General features: G+C 39.8%; 1 protein-coding gene across 1 annotated transcript; it reads left to right on the top strand.

Annotated features, from left to right (window-relative positions):
• Positions 1-6,402: 6,402 nt before the first annotated feature.
• On the top strand, positions 6,403-20,580 carry ZNF366 (zinc finger protein 366). Its single transcript, XM_026057407.1, has 4 exons — positions 6,403-7,701; positions 9,845-10,036; positions 17,073-17,247; positions 19,867-20,580. Exons 1-4 carry the CDS (start codon positions 6,403-6,405, stop codon positions 20,400-20,402), a joined length of 2,202 nt encoding a protein of 733 aa, XP_025913192.1. The 3' UTR covers positions 20,403-20,580.
• The last annotated feature ends 603 nt before the right edge of the window (positions 20,581-21,183 follow it).

Raw genomic sequence — 21,183 nt, forward strand, 5'->3', positions numbered from 1 at the left:
AAAGTACGTGTTCAAAACAGACACAGTGAAAGAAAAAAAATAAGGGTTATTTAACAATATGAGATATATTTGAAAGTTCATTGTTTGTTGCAACTGTGTTACTGTGTCATGTTAAGCTGTTTAAACCTGTCAGATTTTTTAATCAATTAAGCTTACCATGTGTGTAATTATACGTTTTCTATTAAGTTTGTCTACAAAGTTTACCATCTGTTAATGTATTGTCCCAGGATATCAGGTATTTCTTTCCATGTGTGTATAATAAATTTGTCTAAAGTATCGAATTATGGCTCAGATGGGGTTATATCTCATCGGACAACCAAACCCATAACAAATTACATGAAAAATCGTGAAAGATTTGTTTCAGACTCTAACGGGAGACTTCCATAAGCTTTAGTAGGCTCTGAATTATTCCCTTAGAAGTGTTACCAATGTTATCAACCTCACTACATATCACTGAGAAAAAATGGTTTTTTTGGAAAGAAGAAGTTTTATCCTGAAGCCTGATATCAGCAGATAAAGGTAATTTCCCAGGGAGAAGTGAAAAGACACCCAGCTCCTCAGTACTACCATACCAATGCAGGGAGAAAAAAACTGATCTCATCTAGTTCTCAATTTCAGTCATTCCAGATCATTTTCACAAAAAATTGTTTACTTGTTCCCAATTCCAATTCTATTTATGATGGTAATCCAAAAAGGGGAAGAGAAAAATATATGGCAATATGTTTATCTTGATAATGTTCTCCATTTAAGCAGACATATCTGTCTCATAAAGACAGGAAACAAGAAGCTTTATCTGAGAAGGCAATTAAGCTGATGCTTAAGACATGGGCTTCATTTGACACAAGGTCTACATGCATGTGAGATATAGAAGAAATTGCTTGTAGAAGTGATATTGAAAAAGATTTGATTAAACTTCACAAATCCCAGCTCCGACCTGTTTTTCTTTAAGGCTTCCCCAACATTTGTGTCTCCCTAATCAATACCTGCACCCATTGATTTTGGATACTTTCCCTAAATCCATGCTTATTTTTGCAAGGTAGTTGCATTTCTGCCTGCTCCCAGCTCCACATTGTGGGAGAAAAAGTGTTTTCTTCATTTAAAATGTAAATCAAATATCTTAGGTAAACTTCAAATAATGCAGGATAAGGACTTAAAGGCTGATTAGGAAATAATAGGTATATGTTAATGGAGTCCTCTTTTCAAATTAATATGCTTGAAAATGTGGCTACTGATGCCTGGAGAACATGGATGGAAACACACTTTGCATAGGCTTCTCTAAAGAATAAGGCAGTAGGGTTGGCACTGATTTTAGAGATGTTCTGGTTTGGATTTGAATGTGATCTTTGTGCCTCCTGCTCTCCTCTAATAGCTCAAGGCACTCAAGTCTAAAGAAAATAAAATGCTTCAATTTGAAAAAAAAACACCAAATAATCAGGTTATTGAACAACAATGGCAGTTTGAACCAATATTTAGAGCATAAAGCAAACAAAAACAAAACAAAACAAACAACACTGAGGCCTGACAGTACAAATGACAAGCAGATGCATGGATTTTACAGACGTATCTGATGGGATGTTATCATCATCTAGTCCTACTTCTTATTCAAGACAGGCCATAAAACCAGCCAACCAGACAAGATACACTTGAAAATTAGAGGTATAAAAAAGAAGCTCCCTTTGTTATTTTCCAACTGTCTGAAATTATGAAACTCCCAAAAGAAAAGGAAATGAGGAAGGGTAACATTGTTGTGGGACTTCACTCTAACATAGGAGGTAACATGAAAAAAGACATGAAAAGAAGAGGAAGGGAAAGAAAAAAGAGAATTATGGAGAGCTCATGTTGCCATTGAAGGAAAGTATCAGATATGAATTACCTGAAAATTACTTAGTTACCAGCAATAGACACATTCATATTTGTATAGGTGTTCCTGGGATTTTCAAAGTCTGGCAAATAGCTCAAAGCAGTCTAGGTTCTGTAGGGAACAGTGCTTCTCTGCTAAAATGAGATGAATTCAGCATAATAAAGTCCCTTCAGTCAGATCCTGAGGCTGATGCAAGTTTTACATAAACAATGAATGAATAAAAACTAAGTATAGACTTCAGTGTTTAACTCAACAGCTGTATGACTGAATACATTTAAAAACAAAACCTAAAGTGAAGGATGAATTAAATGAAGGAGATCCCATAAAACCCACTAAGACAACCATAACCACCTCTAAACAGTTTACAAAAGTCAGCTATTGAAAAGCAGCTAATTGTTTAGTAAGACAGTGAAGCTTTCCAACTGCTCAGCTTTGGCTCAAGAAGTGTAATAGCATGCCATTTGTCACTGGTCCTCAGCACATCCTACACAGAAACAAGCAATTACTGCAAAAAAGAAACATAAATTCTTTCTGTACAGATGCCAATATTTCAGGCCCCAAGAGGAGAGCAGAAATGCACTCTTACAGTGCAAATAGCTATGTTTCTGAGGTCGTACACGGTCATTTAAACATGGAATTTCTCTTCCACTTAAACTGTTCAGCCTATACTTTCCTCTATTTCATGTTCTTTTGAAATAGCAAACACAAGTGCAAACCTTATACTGAATCAGCCTGTTTCCCTTGTTGGAGGGTGCATATCACTTTCACTCGTCTTAGTCTCATTTCTGTTTTTACCACTGTGTTGCCCATGAGCAGAATCAGCAGGGTTGGTGTTTAAGCTGGAGCTACATAGTAACCTCACATTTATATTGCTGTGCTTATTATTATTATTATTATTGTTATTATTCAATAGATAGATGGCACTTCCATACGTGAAGCAGAATCTTGGTTCTGCTGAAGTCTAAAATTTTGCCATTGACTTTAGTAGGGAATGTTAACTGGAAACTCGAACAATGTGTATGCCCATGGAGTGAAGAGCATGTTTTATTTACATTTACAAACATGAAATGTGATGTCTGGAAATGAGAAAGTAAATGGTGATTCATATTCTGTGTTAAACTCTCTTCCTCTTTCATGGAAGTTAATTCAATAAAATTATTAGCCGCTCCATAGAGATTCTCTTCTGGAAATACTTCAGCAACTATCTGAACTAACTGTATCCTTTCTTTTCTTTTCTGAAAGGGGAGGGAGTTTATTTGTGTTTCTATTTTTTAAAAATATCTCAGAGTATATTCCAAATATGCTTATTTACATAAAGAGAAAGAAACTGGGGGATGCCTGTCTGGTCTAAAGAAATTAACCTTTTTATAACCTCTGGAGTGCTGGGTTTAGGATTTTTCACTGTTTAAGTGTCAAAATAGCATGAAAAGTTCTGTCTCAGTGAGCTTTCCAGACCAAGTTTTCAAAACTGAATAGCGGAAATACTGATAAAAGCTAAATTTTTTAATGTCTGTCCAGATTTAAACTAGACTCAGTGTTTAGAATCACACTCTACTGCTCTCCATAGCATTTCCATCTTAAATAACTAGGTGCTGGAAAAGGAAAGATTTAAAGTGCTTATGCACAAAAGGCAAAATGTTCCTAGGAGATATTTAATATAAAAACTCTTCACTTTCTCCCCTCCTCGCTTATGACTGAGTAGTAAGAGACCAGCTACTCCAGAGTTAGACAGAACAAAACTAATGGGGAACTGTGCTATTAAAAGTGTTGAAGTTCTTTACTGAAGTTATTTAAAGCAGAAGGGACTACTTATATGTCGGGGAACTATTTCATGCATTTTGGTCAAACCCAGAGTCTCTCCTACAGTTTTCTCGGGACTCATTTTTTTATGGAATAAAGTTATCAAGGCGAAGATCATGCCTCCTCTGAAATTATCATGGGTTTGCTACCAACATGAAAGGAGATTAGAAGAGAGGCTAGATTTAACCCTTCCTCAATTAATTTCTGTACTGTTGACAGATTGAAGAAAGGATAAAAAGCAACAAGGTGATCCATATTTAGACTATAAATCAATACTTTCCCCATTTTAGGTTCTCTTTAGTGTGATTATACAGCACCTCTGTGATTGTGCTAGTCACTGACTATTTAAACATTTTCTTTCCCTTGTAGGCTCAGTCCCACAATGTGTGTAGCCGAGGACAGTGGAATAAAAACAAATGCTCGGTAAAGCAACCAAAGGTTAGTTGTGCAAGGAAATTATTTCTTTCTAGTAATTTCAAGCAGTTCTACAGCCTCTGTCATGACTCCATGCTCCAGATAGATTGAAATCTTGCATAAAACAGCCTGTGGAAGAAGGGAGGAACCGGCAGCTAAGAGACAACAGAGCAATTAGCCGCAACTCACTGTCACTTCTGTGTATTTTGGCAGCATTTCAATAATCTAAAAAGCCAGTAAAAAACATAGCCTGACTCTCAATTGCTATGGGCTTTTTGAAGCATTTTACACTCATTTTTCTGAGAAAGAATCAGGTACATAAGATGAAAGACATTTGAGGGACAGGCCCATACCATTAAGGGAGGATTTTGACGAACAGGTACAATTTATGTCCAGATTGTATGAGTTTAACATTGCTTAAATGAATTTTGAAAAAAACCTTTTTCCCTTTTGGAAGAACTGAAGTCTTTTTCTGATAGTCAAAGGATTCCCTTCTCCTCTACTCATTTTAATAAACCAAGCCTTATTACCCAAAGAGTTTTCAAGATTTTACTGCTCCTTATTTTGCCTGGGAGTTAAAGTGACAAGGAAACATAGCAGAATGCATACTCCAGAACGATCCTCTCTAATGGAACATATATATATATGTGTGTGTATATATATATATATATATATACACACATACGTGCATATATTTATAAGTACTACTGGCAATCATTGAGCTAGGGACTGAAAGTCACATCCTGATATAATTATTGGACAGTTATCTTAGTTGTAAGTGAAGTTTTTTTAGGCTTTTGCACTATCACAAATGCTTTTGGAATCATCATTTTAGAGATCTTACAATTTTCCCTTTGATTATTATTCTGTTTTTGTGTATTGATTGGTTCCTATTACTATTTCTTTGTCTAAAAGTTTCCATCTTAAAGTTTTATCACTGAACCCTTGGCCTTACACAGCATCTCAAAGACAATTCCAGAATCTATCTTATTAAATAGGAGTAATCTGTTTGCAAGCATGTTTTTAAGGTGCCTCCTCTTGCTCACAGCCTAATTAGGGTGCAGAGATCATCTTTTATCTATCTTTAGAAGCAGGTCTATCCAGCATGGGGCTTCCTAAAAAAGAAACAGGAGTGTCTTTAGTACTCTAACCATCTTCAAGCTCTCCACCCAGTTTTTCCAAGAATGGTGTTATAAATAGCACCAATATGTCACAGGTGAGAGAGGGAAAATACGTCTAGTTTTCCAACCCGACCTCCTCCCGACTGTACAGACGCATTGCATGGACACAGACACACAGACACACAGATTCATACAGAGCATCCCCAGGGAGCCAAGGCAAAAGGCAGAAGCCTTATTTAAGATGAAACAAAATTTATAACCAATATTTCAGGTGAACCCCAAATTCAGGAGAAGTTCCCTGTACAATCAGAGGAACACAAAATTTTGCCAGAGGACTTTATTACTCTGCCTTGTCACGGGGTATCACTAGAAAGGATCCATGACTTCTCAGGTGTTAATTACTCTGGAGAGCTGAGAGGTTGTTAGAAAGATTCTATATTTAGTTTTGCAGTGAGGTTTTTCCCCCTTTTTAGACTAGGTTTAAAAAACTGAATGGAGTTCAGAGAGTGGTTAAAGGCCCTTCCCTCCCCAAATCTGCCAGGTAAATATCTCTGGGCTTAAAACAAAGAAAATAAATTAATCTCCACCTTCTTATTACAATACAGAGTGAGAGAAGCTGGGAAACACGGTGCAAAACCTGATGGTACACAGTGTCCTTAGATCACTTGGCCATTGTTTTCTCTCACAGCAACACATGTTAATGATACAAAGTAGTTTAAAATTTTTTGGCTTTGACTTTTCATGTCACAGCCATAATAAATGTGCACATTATTGTTTGTATTGCCATATCCTTTAGATGCACCGCCAATTTCTAGAGCCTGTGCAGGCACAGCCAAGGACAGGATTTTGCCCACAAATAGCCTGGCTGAATTAAATTAAACACAAATGTTGCCATACAGATTCAGCTGCTAAGTAGTGTGTTCAGGTACAGCATGTTTATATTGCAAAGCTGTTGTATGAGCCAAACTTGATATAAACCACCAATTCTACCATAGGAAGACCAAAGCTTCTTTTTTCTCTGCTAGGCAACTTATTTCTGCTTTAAAAGGCCTACATCTTACATGGGCCTAATACCGCCTTAGCTGCACTTAACTAAAAAAAAACCTTGAAACCAATAAATTAGAAGTTTTAATTCTAGGAGAACAGGAAAAAATAGATTTGTTTGTTTTTTTTAAAGGAACTTCAGCAACGCAGAAGAAATTAAATATGATGAAGAACGAAGAAACAAGTTTTAATGTGGACAGTACACGAGCATCTCCCTTTTCCCGCTGCCTGCCACCACTGAGCCCTGTTACAAAGCCCCACAGAAGGGCTCCATTTAGTGAGGACTTCAGACCGCACCTCTCACATTTCCACTATGGTCCTCCTCCTCTTGGAGACATGGAAACTTTCCAGGGGTCCTTGGAAGGAGGGTCTCGGAAACGCAAGAGCATGCCAACAAAAATGCCTCTTTCTGTTGCTCTTGAAGATTCCTCATCACTACCCCGCAGACCTGAAGACCATCATGATATAGGCTCTTCCAGTCTCCCCTTGATATTTCAACAGCCAGCACAGCCCAAGTACAATTCCCAGATGATTGACCTCTGCAACTTTGGTTTTCAGTTCTACAGAACGCTGGAGCACTTTGGAGCCAAGCCCATCAAGCAAGAACCCATAAAGTCTAACATGGCATGGCCCAGTAGCCCGGCATTCATCCAGGCTCCTTACTCTTATTATCCTAAAGTCCATCCTGGCTTAATGTTTCCTTTCATTGTGCACCCAAACTTTCATTTCAGGAGCCCCTTTCAAATGAAAAGGCCTCCAGAGCCACCCTTCAGGAGGGCTGAAGTAAGAGAAAATGGTGAAAATAAACAGAAAGTGGAAAGAGTAGATGTCAACCTTCAGATAGATGACAGCTATTATGTTGACGTAGGGGGTGAACAGAAACGCTGGCAATGTCCAATGTGTGAGAAGTCCTACACATCCAAGTACAATCTGGTCACCCACATCCTGGGGCACAGTGGCATCAAGCCACATGCTTGCACCCGCTGCGGCAAGCTTTTCAAGCAGCTGAGCCACTTGCACACACATATGCTGACACACCAGGGCACTAGGCCACACAAGTGCCAGGTGTGCCATAAGGCTTTCACTCAAACCAGTCACCTTAAGAGACACATGATGCAACACAGTGACATAAAGCCTTACAACTGCAGGATCTGTGGCAGAGGTTTTGCCTATCCCAGCGAGCTGAAGGCACACGAGTCTAAGCACGAGAGTGGACGAGAGAACATCTGTGTGGAATGTGGGCTGGACTTCCCAACCCTGGCCCAGCTGAAGAGACATTTAACAACCCACCGTGGCCCTATACAGTACAATTGCACTGAATGTGATAAGACCTTCCAGTACCCCAGCCAGCTGCAAAACCACATGATGAAGCACAAAGACATTCGTCCCTACATCTGCACTGAATGCGGCATGGAGTTTGTGCAGCCCCACCATCTCAAACAACACTCCCTGACGCACAAGGTAAGCCATTATGCATTGTGCTGGTCCTTGCATCAAAAGGCAGCCCAAGGATCGCAGGCCATTAAGGATACGCACAGGTCCTCAGAAAGAAGGTCATCAGTCTACAGAGCATCATGCTGGCCCTTGGCCAGCGGGAGAATTTTATGCAAAGCAAAAGCCCCAGTGGTACTGGCAATAGCAGAAAGTAGATGTCTATGTCAGTCTTGAGAAAGTACACACACAAAGATTTTATTATAAACAGGAGTTCAACTACGCCACCTGCATTACTTCCCAAAACTGTATTCACAGCTCTCTGTTTCTGTGTTTTATCTTCAGAATGACTTTCTGTAAAATAACATAATTTTGTAGAGCTGTCTAAACCCTCTGAAATAACAGCAGGAATTTTCTACTGAAAAGTAAACCTATTCCTTTGCTTCCCTTAATTGGGAAGTAGGGGGATACGCAGAAGGCTGTGTTATACAGCAAAAGAAATATTGTTACTCGTAAGATTTTGAAGAATCACTATAATGTGACATTCAGGGAAAAAAACAGCTTAACAAATTTCCCCTTTCTGTATAAGTTATCCAGAATATCAGCTAACAGAACTGGACAAACAGGACCATAACCCTCATATCAAGGGGCAATCTCGCCATTGCTATCAGTAAGTCTCAGACTAGGGGCAGGTTCTGGAGCACATGCACAAAGATCACTTTGAAAAATAGGAAAAATATCAGAGTTCCATTCAAGAACATCTGAAGTAAGTTTATCCATTTTCAAAAAATATTATAAATACAAATTAAATAAGCAAACCCCACATTTTATTAAAAAATTCTTCCAGTTTTGTGTATTTTTCCTTTAATGCTTGAATTTTGACCTTTGTATTAAAAGTATTAAGAATACAGAAAGCTACAGCATTTAATTTTATGAGCACTTTTTTTTTTTTTTTTTTTTAAGAAAAACACAGCCTCTACTTCCACGTTTGCTTTTTCTTCCCCTTACACTACTATCATTTCTGCTCTTTCTGGAGATTCCCTGGTCTTAGGATTTACCATACAAAATTCTACTAACTTAAAACCTGGTAATTTTTTTGTCATAGGAAATGCAATGCCCTTGAGCCCTTAAAGAGCTTCTGCTTCTTTGTCCCCAGCTGCGGGTGGATTCAGCTGTGAACATAATTAGCAGTACTCAGCTGCCCAAATGCAGCCCCAGATCAGACGGGTAGACACTTAAAAGCTGCTGGTGATGTTCACAATTGTACGGGGCAATTAACTCTGTGAAAACAACTGACTGGCCCAAGAGGAGAGATCCTTACCAGTTGTCTTCGTTAATAGGGCCCGCAGGAGGAGTTATCGTTATTGGCAGTTAACTGGTACATCCTCATTACCTGCAGCAAGTTATACTCAAACTCCTGAAGTGTTTAGGTGGCAAACTCATTGATTTTCACAGCATCTAAATGACTTTTTGAGTAGCTGGCTGTTAGACCACATGGGTGTGACAAGTATGTCAGAATATGTGTTAGTAAATTGACAGGATGGCATACAGAATACTAGACATGCTTTGTAAACACCAGGTGAAATGGAGTCATTTCTTTAGGGTTAGTTCAAATCCCACTAAGATTTTTTTCTTCGCTGAATATATCATGTATGTCCTTGGTTATTTTTGGTTATTTCAGATTTTTTCTACAGTTTTTTTTCAGAACAGGTGTAGGTCTTCGTTAGAATACCATTGAAGTCCATGAGGTTCAATTACCTTAGGCAAGCACTGCCTTAGTCTATTAACCGGTTAACTTTTATTCTTGGTCAATAAGTGTACACATTTGACCAATACTTTACAAAAGCAATACAGTAGAACAGAGAAGATGTCAGTTCATCAACAGAGAATGCTACTGACTATGTTGTGTTCCTTTGTAAACTCACTGATGGAAATAAAACTCATTCTTTCATTAAGCTTACTTTTTTTTTTCCCTGTTCTGCTTCTCAGATTCTTAGGAGAAATTGCCAAGAAAAAAATACATAAATATCTATTGCGTGAGCAAATGATGTTATAAGCAAAATAAGTTATTACCTGCTTTTGTAGTGCAGAATATATATTGCTATACTCAAGATGAAATGGATTAGAAAATAATTCTCTCTGTTGAGTTTTCATATTCTTTCTTTCCTTACAGGGTGTGAAAGAGCACAAATGCGGAATTTGTGGCCGGGAATTTACTCTGCTGGCCAATATGAAGCGACACGTCCTGATCCACACCAATATCAGAGCCTATCAATGTCATTTGTGCTTCAAGAGCTTTGTGCAAAAGCAGACTCTCAAGGCCCACATGATTGTTCACTCTGACGTCAAACCCTTCAAATGCAAGGTAAGTGTATCTCCTTTGGTGGCAGTCTCCTAAATCCCCTGGATATTTCTGTGATGTTATCATCTGTGATATGGTAGGACTAGAAAAGCAAGACACATTCTAAAACACATTCTAAAATTGTATTTAAACTAACATATAATAGTAGTCTAGCTTCTTTTCTTAATCTAGGTTTTGCTCAGTTAGCCCAAAAGAAGGGAGGCAATATCTGTGATTTACTCCCTTCCCCTTCTATATCAGTAACTTTCATCTTGAAATACTTTCTCTGCTTAGAGAGCATTTAAATGCCACTGTCATTTGAGGACAATAAACATACCTGACATTTGCTTAGTACATCCATCCAAACAGAAGTCTAAGTGCTTAATGGCTTGAAACACTGACAAAACGCATAGATCAATTTGTGCAGCCCACAGAGCACAACGGTGGAACAGCAGCAGCCGCGACTTCACACAGTGATGCCACGCAGACGTTCAGGGAAGGACTCAGAGAAAGCCACAGCAAAATAGTACTGCAGAAGGGATTTGAATGGGCCAAATGTAATTACCAGGCTGAAATTCAGGGCAGGACATCAGTATCCTAACAAAATGGCTTTCTGAGAAATACATCCTGCCTTTTTAGGATCCCCCAGGAATGCAGGATTGCTCCCTCCCTCCCGCCCAGCGGAGGCTGACATTCTCCTTTCATCCCCTCTTCTCTCCCCTTCCCATAAACTTTGGAAGCTTTGGCTTTCCTGACTCTGCTCATCTCCAGTCTCTTCCTTATGAATTATTAATGTTCATTTTCTTACCCAGTACTGGGCACTACATCTGCTCTTTTTGCTGCCTATGTGGTTCATTAGTGTAGTCGTACCTTGTGAAGCCAAAGGTTGTAGTTTTTTCCCCACTTTGATCTGCTCTAAGAGGACTATAAATATGGAGTGCAGCATATTATACAGTTTATGCATAAGTAATTGAAGATTGATCTGGAAGCAATTTCTAGAACTCTTTCATCCAACATCTTCATAGAATTAAATATTTTGTTAAAAGGAATCTTTCATTGAGAAGTAGAGCTGGATGAAAATATTAAAATGGAATTACTTTCTCTTGGAAAATTTAGGACTTCAAAATGTATGGCTTTCACTGATAATTTTTTTAGGAAAATGTCAAAATGAATCTTTTTTACTTCATTTTGCTTTGATAACATTGAAGCTTTTCACTTTGAACACATAAAAGCAGAGGCTTTCAACTTTAGCATTTTGTTTCATTTTAATTTATGTCCTAGTAAAATGTTATTTTGTATACTAGTGCTTATGTTATCCTACATAGGTAAATAATTTCTATTATTGAAATACTTGGGTATTCCCATGTCAAGTCTGCCAGGGACTTTGATTCTATCAGAATACCCCCAAACTCGTGGTTTTGTTCCCATTTGGACAAAGTCCTGCTCCGACCTCTGAAATTTCAGAAAAGAAACTCAGTCATTTGATCAGCCATTCTGGATGCTGTATCAGGACCCATGCTGCTTTTGAGATACGTGCCAATTAGTTGGCAGTTCATATTCAGGATAGGATTTGATGATGACAGACTATTAAAACTTGGAGATGCCAATAGTGTAAGCCAGGCACTGAATTGCCAACAGTATGTTTTCCACTTAGTAAAGCTCTACAGGAACACCTGTTTTTCTTATTTTTTTCTTCTCTGTCCCCACCCAATATCCCAACGAGAACAGAAACAACTAAGCCCAGTGAACCAGCTTCTCCTGCACCCGACAGGTATGAATCAACATATTAATGAACCCCTGAACAGAGTGGGGATCCCAGCTGTCAGCAAAGGGAGAATCAGGAATCGCGTGCTGGTGTTTGGAAGATCCTTTGCCTGTCTGGCGGGGTCCTTCAAAGACTGGAGCAAGCCTCTCTGGCTGGTATTCAGAGGGTTAAGGCAATGACCAGATAGCAGCCTTTTGGCACCAGGCTCCTCCTCAGCAGAAGGAAGGATATAGCTGTATGAACAGGCTGCTTAACAATGGCTCACATGTCCCTGGGGAACCGCCTGCAAATAGATTTCATCTTGCTTTCTCTTGTACTTTTCAAAGCTTCCTGTTTTCTCACGGTCCTTTTGGACAGTTTACAGTCTTTCTCCCTCTCCCTCTCTCTTTGAGGAAAGGAACACCCTTCTTATGAAGAAAAAATAAAAAGAAGAAGAAGAATGCAAGGGAAAGGGAGCACAGCAGTAGCCTTTCTACTTCACCACATGCCACGGTTTTCTTTACCTTTTTCTCACAGCAAAAGAAAACATGAGGCTTTCCTATGTGTCTAATCACATCTAAGCACAGACTATCTGAAGTGAGCAAGTAGCAAATAGTTGTCCCTTCTGCTTCCTCATCCAGCTGCAGCCTGGAGCTGTGTTAGATTTTTCTCTGAAGAGTGAACATCTCTGTGGCTTTTAAAGGCCTGAGCCCATGCTTCCTTGTTTATTTTTGTTTTAAACAAAAACACTGACAAGTTCTGAAGGAGTTGCACCAAATGGTGCAATAGTGTAGTTCTGATTTGTAAAGAAAACTCCTACTGAAATTTATAGTTGCTTTTAGTGCTGAAGTCAATAAAGTTTCAGACTAGTAATAGAGAGCATAATGATGTTTTCTCCAGCCCAGCCAAATGCACTTTGCAGCAGATGATCTGAACTCCCTTGCTCTTGTAAATATGCAGTTCAAAGTGAATCTAAACAACTTTGGTTTATGATTGCTTGTCAAAATCTCTTCTGGAGGCCCTTTGCCATGTAGGAATGTGCTTATATTCCTTTGATGAACTGGGCCCTGTTCCTGTGTGGGAAATCGTATGAGATAAGTTCAATCTCCATGTCCATTTGGCACTGTTTTTTCCTCGCAGGAGTGCCAATTTACACCACTTTTTCCCATGGCAGATAAAATCATAGTTTTAGATCTGGAGTCAAAAAAAGAAACTGTGAGCTATAAGTACTCTGGAAAAAACAAAACAGACTGACCAATCTAGAAGGGTGATACTCGGTGCAGGGGCTTAGGAAGACACAGTCTAGTGCTGAGCTAATAGGGCTTTCTCTAAGAAATAGTGCTGAAGTTCAGTTCACCAAGTCCAGTTCACCAGCTAGTGCATCAGTGTTCAGCAGGCTTACAGCTGAGGTCGTTATCTTCAGGGCTTGAATTCAATTTCATCTAAATTACAGAGCCTGACAAAAGGTCCACATGTGAACCAAGTCACTCCTGCTATCTCCAGATCTCTCGCATGAACTTTCTGTCTTTCTGGGTGTTAAGACCCTCTCTGCTGACTTCTGCTGGAGCTCTCTCCCATGTAGCCTGGGCTCTGGGTCATCTTTCACAATCTGCTCCATCAGTGCTCCCACCCCTGTCCTGTCAGAGAGGAAGAAAATCTTGTACGCCTTCCTAGTCCTAACTTGCTCCCCCGACTCAGGCTATTTTTTGAGCACTAGCTCTGTACCCCAGCTACTTCTGAGCTGTTGTCTTCCAGGACATGAGCCTGGGACCAACTCCCCTCACCCTCTGAATCACAGAGATTCATTTGAAACTCAACTTGTGTTTTCTGAAAGGGGCAGCTTACCCAGAGACCATGCCACACGAAGCCATCATTCTGAAAAACAGACTTCGTATCTGCATTTCTTTCATTTTCCTGCCACACCCCTCCACTCTGGTACCATTTCCTCCTGTCCCCAGAGGAGATTTCAGGACAGGAACACATTATACATCCCTAAGACTGTGCATGACATTGGGAAATGGAAAACCTGCCCTCTTCATTCAGAGACTAAAAATTGTGTTATGCTGCATGGAACAATCTTTTAGGAAGTCCCCTCTCTTTTCCTTATGAAGAAAGAGAAATAAAAAGTTGTCTTGCCAGAAAAAAGTGCTCCTACCAGACCCATTTTAATGCTCAGTACCTTACAAAGATACAGATTTGGATGAAGTACTCTAACCATTCAGCTATTCAGCCTCATTTTCTTTGATTATCAGGTTAGATAGAGAGGTAAAGACATAGCTACCAGAAAGCAAAAGTTGGTGAGGACACAGATTAGCCATAGTACAAGCAGATAACCAGAAGCCTCCTACTAAGAGGTATTAGAGAGCATATTAGTGAGGGACCATTTGGTATTCTTATAGACTGAGAAATATTGATACATCATAGCTTGTTCCAGCTGCTGTCAGGATATAATCAGCTGCTGTTTTTCCTCATGGATTTACTGTGCTCATGAGTGCTTCTTCTCCTCTTTGTTTCCTCCCAGCATTTTCAGAATGTTTTTCTGTGCATTCATTTCACTGAATATAAGTCATCAGGCAGGTTAGCCTTCTCTGAATACTAAGGAGAGACAGTCCTCTTTCCTAAGTGGATGGATGACCCTTGGAACCAAATGTCTTTCATGAATACTTTACAAGTTAATAACTCATTTTCCATGGCCTTTCTTTTTTCTTTACTTTTTCTGTGAACACTTTTGCTGACAAATTCATTCGCTAGAATGTTCATTCTAGCAAAAGTATAGAGAGAAAATCACAGAAGAAAACCAATGCAGTTCAAGTAAATAATTTTTAAAAAGCAAGTGAATATTTCCAGATTTTTTCTTTTTGCAGCATTCACCCAGCTCTAGTATTTTATTTAAAAATGATATCCCTGTAAGTTTTTACATTAATGAACTGCTTCCCTTTTCCCTCAAGATATGGTTTAAGAAGAAAAGGATATGGTATGACTTCACCCGGGATCAGTCCAAAACCTAAATCTCATCCTGATATTCCAGCTGATAGCTTTGAGAATTTGAATCAGAGATTAATGTAGCAGACCTTCTGTATTATGAAAATAAATTAAATTAAAAGTCAGATTAGACCAAAACTTCAGTCGAATCTCAGTAATTGCTTTTTAAGCATTTTCTCCCAGATGAGTTACACTGCTTGATGTAATTTTCAGCTACTCAGTAATGGTGACTCTGGCTCTTTTAATAGTGAAAACCATAATAAAATAATTCTGATGCTAAAAGTATTTGTATAAAATCATTCCAAAGAGGAGTTGATGTAGAAAGCAAACACAGAAGTTTACAGAGGATGGAAATAGCCACTTGAATGTGAATAAAATTATAATTCCTGATAAGGAAAGACCAGAAGACAAGTAAGACTAGAAGCTTATATTAGTGATGTCAAACTCTCATGTCTAGAGAATACATTTTATTTATAAGGAATGAGACTATAAAAGGACTCATCTAGAAAAACAACAATGAAAAAAATCCCTTATTGTTTCATCAAAGGGAAACCTACGGGATCGATGGCTCGAGCGGGCAGGAACCTGCTCCAGGGAGAGCTGAGTCACTGTTGCAGTCCCATGACTGTTTAAATTTCAGCTTGCTCACCAGAGACACTAAAACACAGAAGCTGGTAAACAGAAGATGAGAAGCAGAGAAAAATGGGGCAGCAAAAAACAAATTAAAAAGAAATTGCTTTTTCTAGCTTTAAGCAAAATGTGCAGTCATTTCAATTCCACTTAAGGAGAAGTGATACTCTGCTTGACTGTTTCACAGATACCTTTCATTGGTTTTATCTTGTACCTCCATCTCTGCCCAGCATTGTTCTTGATTAAAGGCTAGATTTATAAACTATGAAGTAAATGGACAGTGGACAGTGAGGTGGATTGAGAACTGGCTGAATGGCAGAGCTCAGAGGGTTGTGATCAGCAGTGCAGAGTCTAGTTGGAGGCCTGTAGCTAGCGGTGTCCCCCAGGGGTCAGTACTGGGTCCAGTCTTGTTCACCTTCTTCATCAAGGACCTGGATGAAGGGACAGAGTGCACCCTCAGCAAGTTTGCTGACGATACAAAACTGGGAGGAGTGGCGGATACGCCAGAGGGTTGTGCTGCCATTCAGAGAGACCTGGACAGGCTGGAGAAGTGGGCAGAGAGGAACCTCATGAAGTTCAACAAAGGCAAGTGCAGGGTCCTGCACCTAGGGAGGAAGGAATAACCCTATGCACCAGTACAGGTTGCTGGAAAGCAGCTCTGCTGAGAAGGACCTGGGAATCCTGGTGGACTGCAGGCTGACCATGAGCCAGCAATGGGCCCTTGTGGCCAAGAAGGCCAATGGTATCCTGGGGTGCATCAGGAAGAGTGTTGCCAGCAGGTCGAGGGAGGTGATTCTCCCCCTCTACTCAGCCCTGGTGAGGCCACATCTGGAGTACTGCGTCCAGTTCTGGGCTCCCCAGTACAAGAGGGATGTGGCACTACTGGAGCAAGTCCAGCAAAGGGCTACAAAGATGATTAGGAGCCTGGAGCATCTCTCTTATGAGGAAAGGCTGAGAGAGCTTGGTCTGTTTAGCTTGGAGAAGAGAAGACTGAGAGGAGATCTTATCAACGTGTACAAGGGAGGGTGTCGAGAGGATGGGACCAGACTCTTTTCAGTGGTGCCCAGCAATAGGACAAGAGGCAACGGGCACAAACTGAAACACAGACGCTTCCATCTGAACATGAGGAAGTACTTTTTCACTGTGAGGGTGACAGAGCACTGGAACAGGTTGCCCAGAGCAGTTGTGGAGTCTCCTTCTCTGGAGATATTCAAAACACGCCTGGATGCAATCCTGTGCAATGTGCTCTAGGTGACCCTGCTTGAGCAGGGGGGTTGGACTAGATGATCTCCAGAGGTCCCTTCCAACCTCAGCAATTCTGTGATTCTGTGATTCTGTGAAATGGTTCACCTGAGCAGTAAGTTATATACTTCGGATTTCGTTCAAGTTAAGAGCTTTTCAGGTTACATAATTATGTCTCTCCTCTCCTTACAATAACATTCCCTGATCTGGGGGGAATCTTGACTGTGTGTCTTCTGCTAGCCACCAAATTTAAAAAATGGCAGCTGTGCAGAAGGGTCTAGATAGGGCAAACTCAACCATATATTCTTGTCTGTATGATTTTCTTTGTATCTCTTATAGAAAAATAATTTGCAACAGGAATCTGCCAGGGCTTAAGTTAGAACGGTAGGTTCTATTTTCTTTTAAAATGTTTACCTTGAAAGTACCTCTACAAATAATTTTCATTTTTACTACTTTTGACAGCTGTGTGGAAAGGAATTTAACAGAATGCACAATTTAATGGGACACATGCACTTGCACTCAGACAGTAAGCCTTTCAAGTGCCTCTACTGTCCCAGCAAATTCACCCTGAAGGGAAACCTAACAAGGCACATGAAAGTCAAACACGGAGTCATGGAAAGAGGATTTCATTCTCAAGGTAATATTTATCAGCAATCTTGTTCTCTGAGAGGTTTGAAGATGTGCATCAGTACCACCCTAATGGGCTTTGTACCACAGATCTATGATCTTGTGCCACAGATCCAATGATACTGGAAGAGATTGAATCTCATAAGCCTGGGAGGTTGTTATTCACTGTCTGTATTACTCTAGAGCTATAGATCAGAGATCCCTAAGGTATTGGCCTTTGTCTCAGAGACCTTTCAGGCTGGATATCTCATGGCACAGAGGGACAGACCAAAGTGGAGTAGTAGATGAAAACAAAATGAGACAGTATTTGTGAGCACAAGCAACAGTAATTCTAGCGTACTGAGTTGTTGTTGTCAAGTTTTAGGGAGGATACACACAGTGGTGTGACAGCAGAGGACTTATCAAGCTGTACAAATGTCCCTGTACTTTGGCGCAGGCCTCCCCATCCCCTCACTGTAGGGAATGTGCAATACCCCCAACACTGTGGAGCTTCTCCCATTGTGTGGGTAATTCTGAAACACAAATGGAAGTGAGACAGTGGAGACTCAGCCTTAGTAGGACTATGGCACCTGTAGTGGGCTAGGAAAACTATTGGAGGACATGGATGAAACTAAATTGATCTTACTGACTAAGGGTGTAATTCTACTTTTATTGAATAAATTTAACAATCTGGGGAGATTCAATTCCCAGATGTTGGCAGGCCACAGCCTAGCAGCCATGGATAAGCAAGCTTCTTTCCCCAGACACATCTGGCTAGGAGTTTACAGTTTTTCTTCTCATGTTTGAGGCACGTTATCATGTTCCATATCTTTGCCATTTCAAGATTAGATTAATAAAATGATTTTAGACAGGAGGATAAATCTTAAATCCATTCAGAGCTGGAAGAAGCAAAAAATCTAGCAAATTTCACAGCGACCATGAGATACCAGCAATCTTGCTCACTACTTACTGGATTCCAGTCTGGAATGGGAGTGGAAGCCCAAATGGTTGTAAGTCCAGGAGCCTTTCTGCTCAAAATATATTTATTCTATGCCATATTGACATAGCTGACTTTAGAGGAAGACCTTGAGCTCAAGACCCAGTTTACAAAGAAGCAAGCAGACAGGAGACACTCCTCCCCCATCTCAAAGTATATGGATTTTTGATCCCTCAGAGTATCCTGCAAAGCATTTCCTATCTCCCATTCACCATACACACTTCCTAAAATCAGCCTCATGTGTGCACACATGCCGATGCTATCATCTAAAGAAGTGGGGGAATTAGGGAGGATTGTTTTAAGAGTTTGAGTATCCAAGAGATTTTGTTTGTTAAGAGTTTCTGGACAAATAACTCTTTCTTGGGTAAGACATCTTGGTGTTCCTCAAATTCAGGCTTTAAGATAGCCTCTAATGAATGGAGATGTCTTTTAATGACATTTGGGATAAAATTTACATGGTTCCTAAAAGGTAATAATATAAATGGTTCTTTTTTTCCTGTAAACCTCCTACAGTATCATTCTAGTTACACAATTACTTGTAATTGAAGACAGGCTAAGTGCTTTTCAGTGTACACAGATTCTTCAGCCCCTGAGGCTTATCAGACACAGACAATTTGTAAGGGCTGGCACCTGCTCATAAAGCATTTTAACAAACACAACCTGTTGCAGTGTAGCAGCTGTATCTAGTGAGGCTGCAAAAATCCTGCAGAAACTGGATCCAATTACTGAGAGGGGAAAAAAAAAAGAAAAAAAAAAGCAACTATAATAGTTACCCTAATAGATTTTTGCTGTTGGATGAAATCCTCACCCCAGTATTGCCATTATTCTTTTAATTAAGATGGACTGTGCTTGCAGTGTCTGAATCTTCCTCTGTGCATCCTGATGGTTAGGGCATATCTGAGCCCATGGATGCCTCTTGGGTTTCCAGCAAGTAGAACAGAAACAGAGAGCAGACGCTCTGACAAATATTAAGACAAACCAGGTCCAGGACCCCACTCAGACTTATATTGAACAGCTCAAAATCATCATTTGATTTTAATGATTTCCTCAAGCTGTAGCACTAACTAGTACATAGAGCTTTGCGGTGGCACCGGTTGAGAGAGTAAAAATCAGGGAGAGTGGAGGTCATAGATCAGTCAGACATGATTGCATCTTCATTTTTTAAGTAGTAACTTTGCCCCAGAGTGTCCGCAGAACAAACATGTTAACATGTTTAATCTGTTCCACTCTGGAAAAAAGTGGACAAAAACTAGGACTTTGATTATGGCATGTGATGATTTAGATCAAAGTGTTGATTTTAAAAAAATAGGAAACAGGAGGAAGTGGGTAGGTTCACTGGCAAAAATAGTTTGCAAGAGGCCAGGACACTTCACTTTTTTTCCTAGCTCTCTCATCAAGTGTCTGGCATGTACAACACAATGTTTCATTCCTGACCTGGCTGTAAAGTGGATACAATAGTACTCCTTTTAACTTCATTTCAAAGGAGATGTCATAAACTGTAAACATTGAAGTGCTTGGAGATAGCTGGGTGGAAAACAAAGGTAAAATATTAAATAGAAGGCCATCTCACTTTTTATTTTTTAACCATACGTTATGTAGTAAAGTTTGCTATATATAAATTTTACCTTTTCTCCCTGCTTAAACCACTACAAGGTTTTGGAAGAGGAAGAATTGCTCTGTCCCAGACAAATGTCTTAAGAAGTTTGGAACAGGAAGAGCCCTTTGATCTTTCCCAGAAAAGCCAAGGGAAGGGAATCTCATTTCATTCGGATGGCGAGAGTGCCAAGGGAAGCTCGTGCCAAGAAGAAGAGGAAGACAACTGCTATGAGGCAGAGCGGTACAGCCCTGGCATGTACCATCATGACAACAGCAAGCTGTATGTGCCTCAAGATCTGTCTGGCAAACCAGAGTGTGTGATGAAGGACTTCAGAGAGTCCTACTGCAATGAGAAAGAGGAAATGCTAAGTGAAGGAGGACTGGAGAAGAGCACTGGAAATTCAGACAAGCAGGAGAGCCAGGGAGAGAGAGACCTTGCAAACAACAAAGAACACCTCAGCTTTAGGTCCTTTGAAAAGGGCAGACTTGGCCATTCTCTCTCTGATTACTTGTATTTCAAGCACAGGAACAAGAGTTTGAAAGAATTACTGGAAAGAAAAATGGAAAAACAAACAATGCTTATAGGCATTTAAATGGACAACATTTTAAAACAGCTGGAAAATGGGAACCAGACAGCTTTTAGCATGAATTGTAATTTACCTGAGATTGGAAGTTGGTAGCAGTCTTTAGAGATGAACAAGCCAAATCAATAAAGATAATTTAAGGTAAAACATGTACATTCAAAGACTAAAGCAGTCCAAGGGCAGCAAGAAATGCAATAGGTATGGAACAATAACATTTTTATACTTATTCATTTGATGTATAAGGAGACAATGGGGTGGGTACAGAAGTTTATTTTTATCTGGGATGGTAGAGACTTGTACGCAATTTTCTAGTTACCAAAAAAGCAACGTACTTTAGCATTTGATTTATTATCTGACTAAAAATATAAGAACACTTCTAACCATAGGTCTCAGAAAAATCTGAAAATACTAAGCATTTCACAATATAAGCAAGAGTACTGCTAAAAATGGCATGCATGAAAGCACTGTCAGTCTCAGAACTAACAATAGCCAAATATTTTGTTTACTGAAATGACTGTGTTAGTTCAACCACTTACAATGAGAAATAGGGAAAAAAATTAAGAAGAAATGCTAATGTCTTGTGAAATAGCAAAGTGCAACTTTGTAAGGCTTTGAAAGGACTGGAATCAGTTACGGTCACAGAAGCTTTTCCTCTGGCACAAGGGATGCTCATGTTTTGCTACATTTCTATCAGTATGAGAGTATTTAACAATTCTTCAGGTGAAATAGAATGGACTGTGTTGACATTTTGTTCTACTGTCCGTTCAGGCCAATACATTTAATGAGCAGC

Source organism: Apteryx rowi, unplaced genomic scaffold (genome assembly GCF_003343035.1).
Source record: "Apteryx rowi isolate R43461 unplaced genomic scaffold, aptRow1 scaffold_139, whole genome shotgun sequence".
In the NCBI taxonomy this organism is placed as follows: Eukaryota; Metazoa; Chordata; class Aves; order Apterygiformes; family Apterygidae; genus Apteryx; species Apteryx rowi.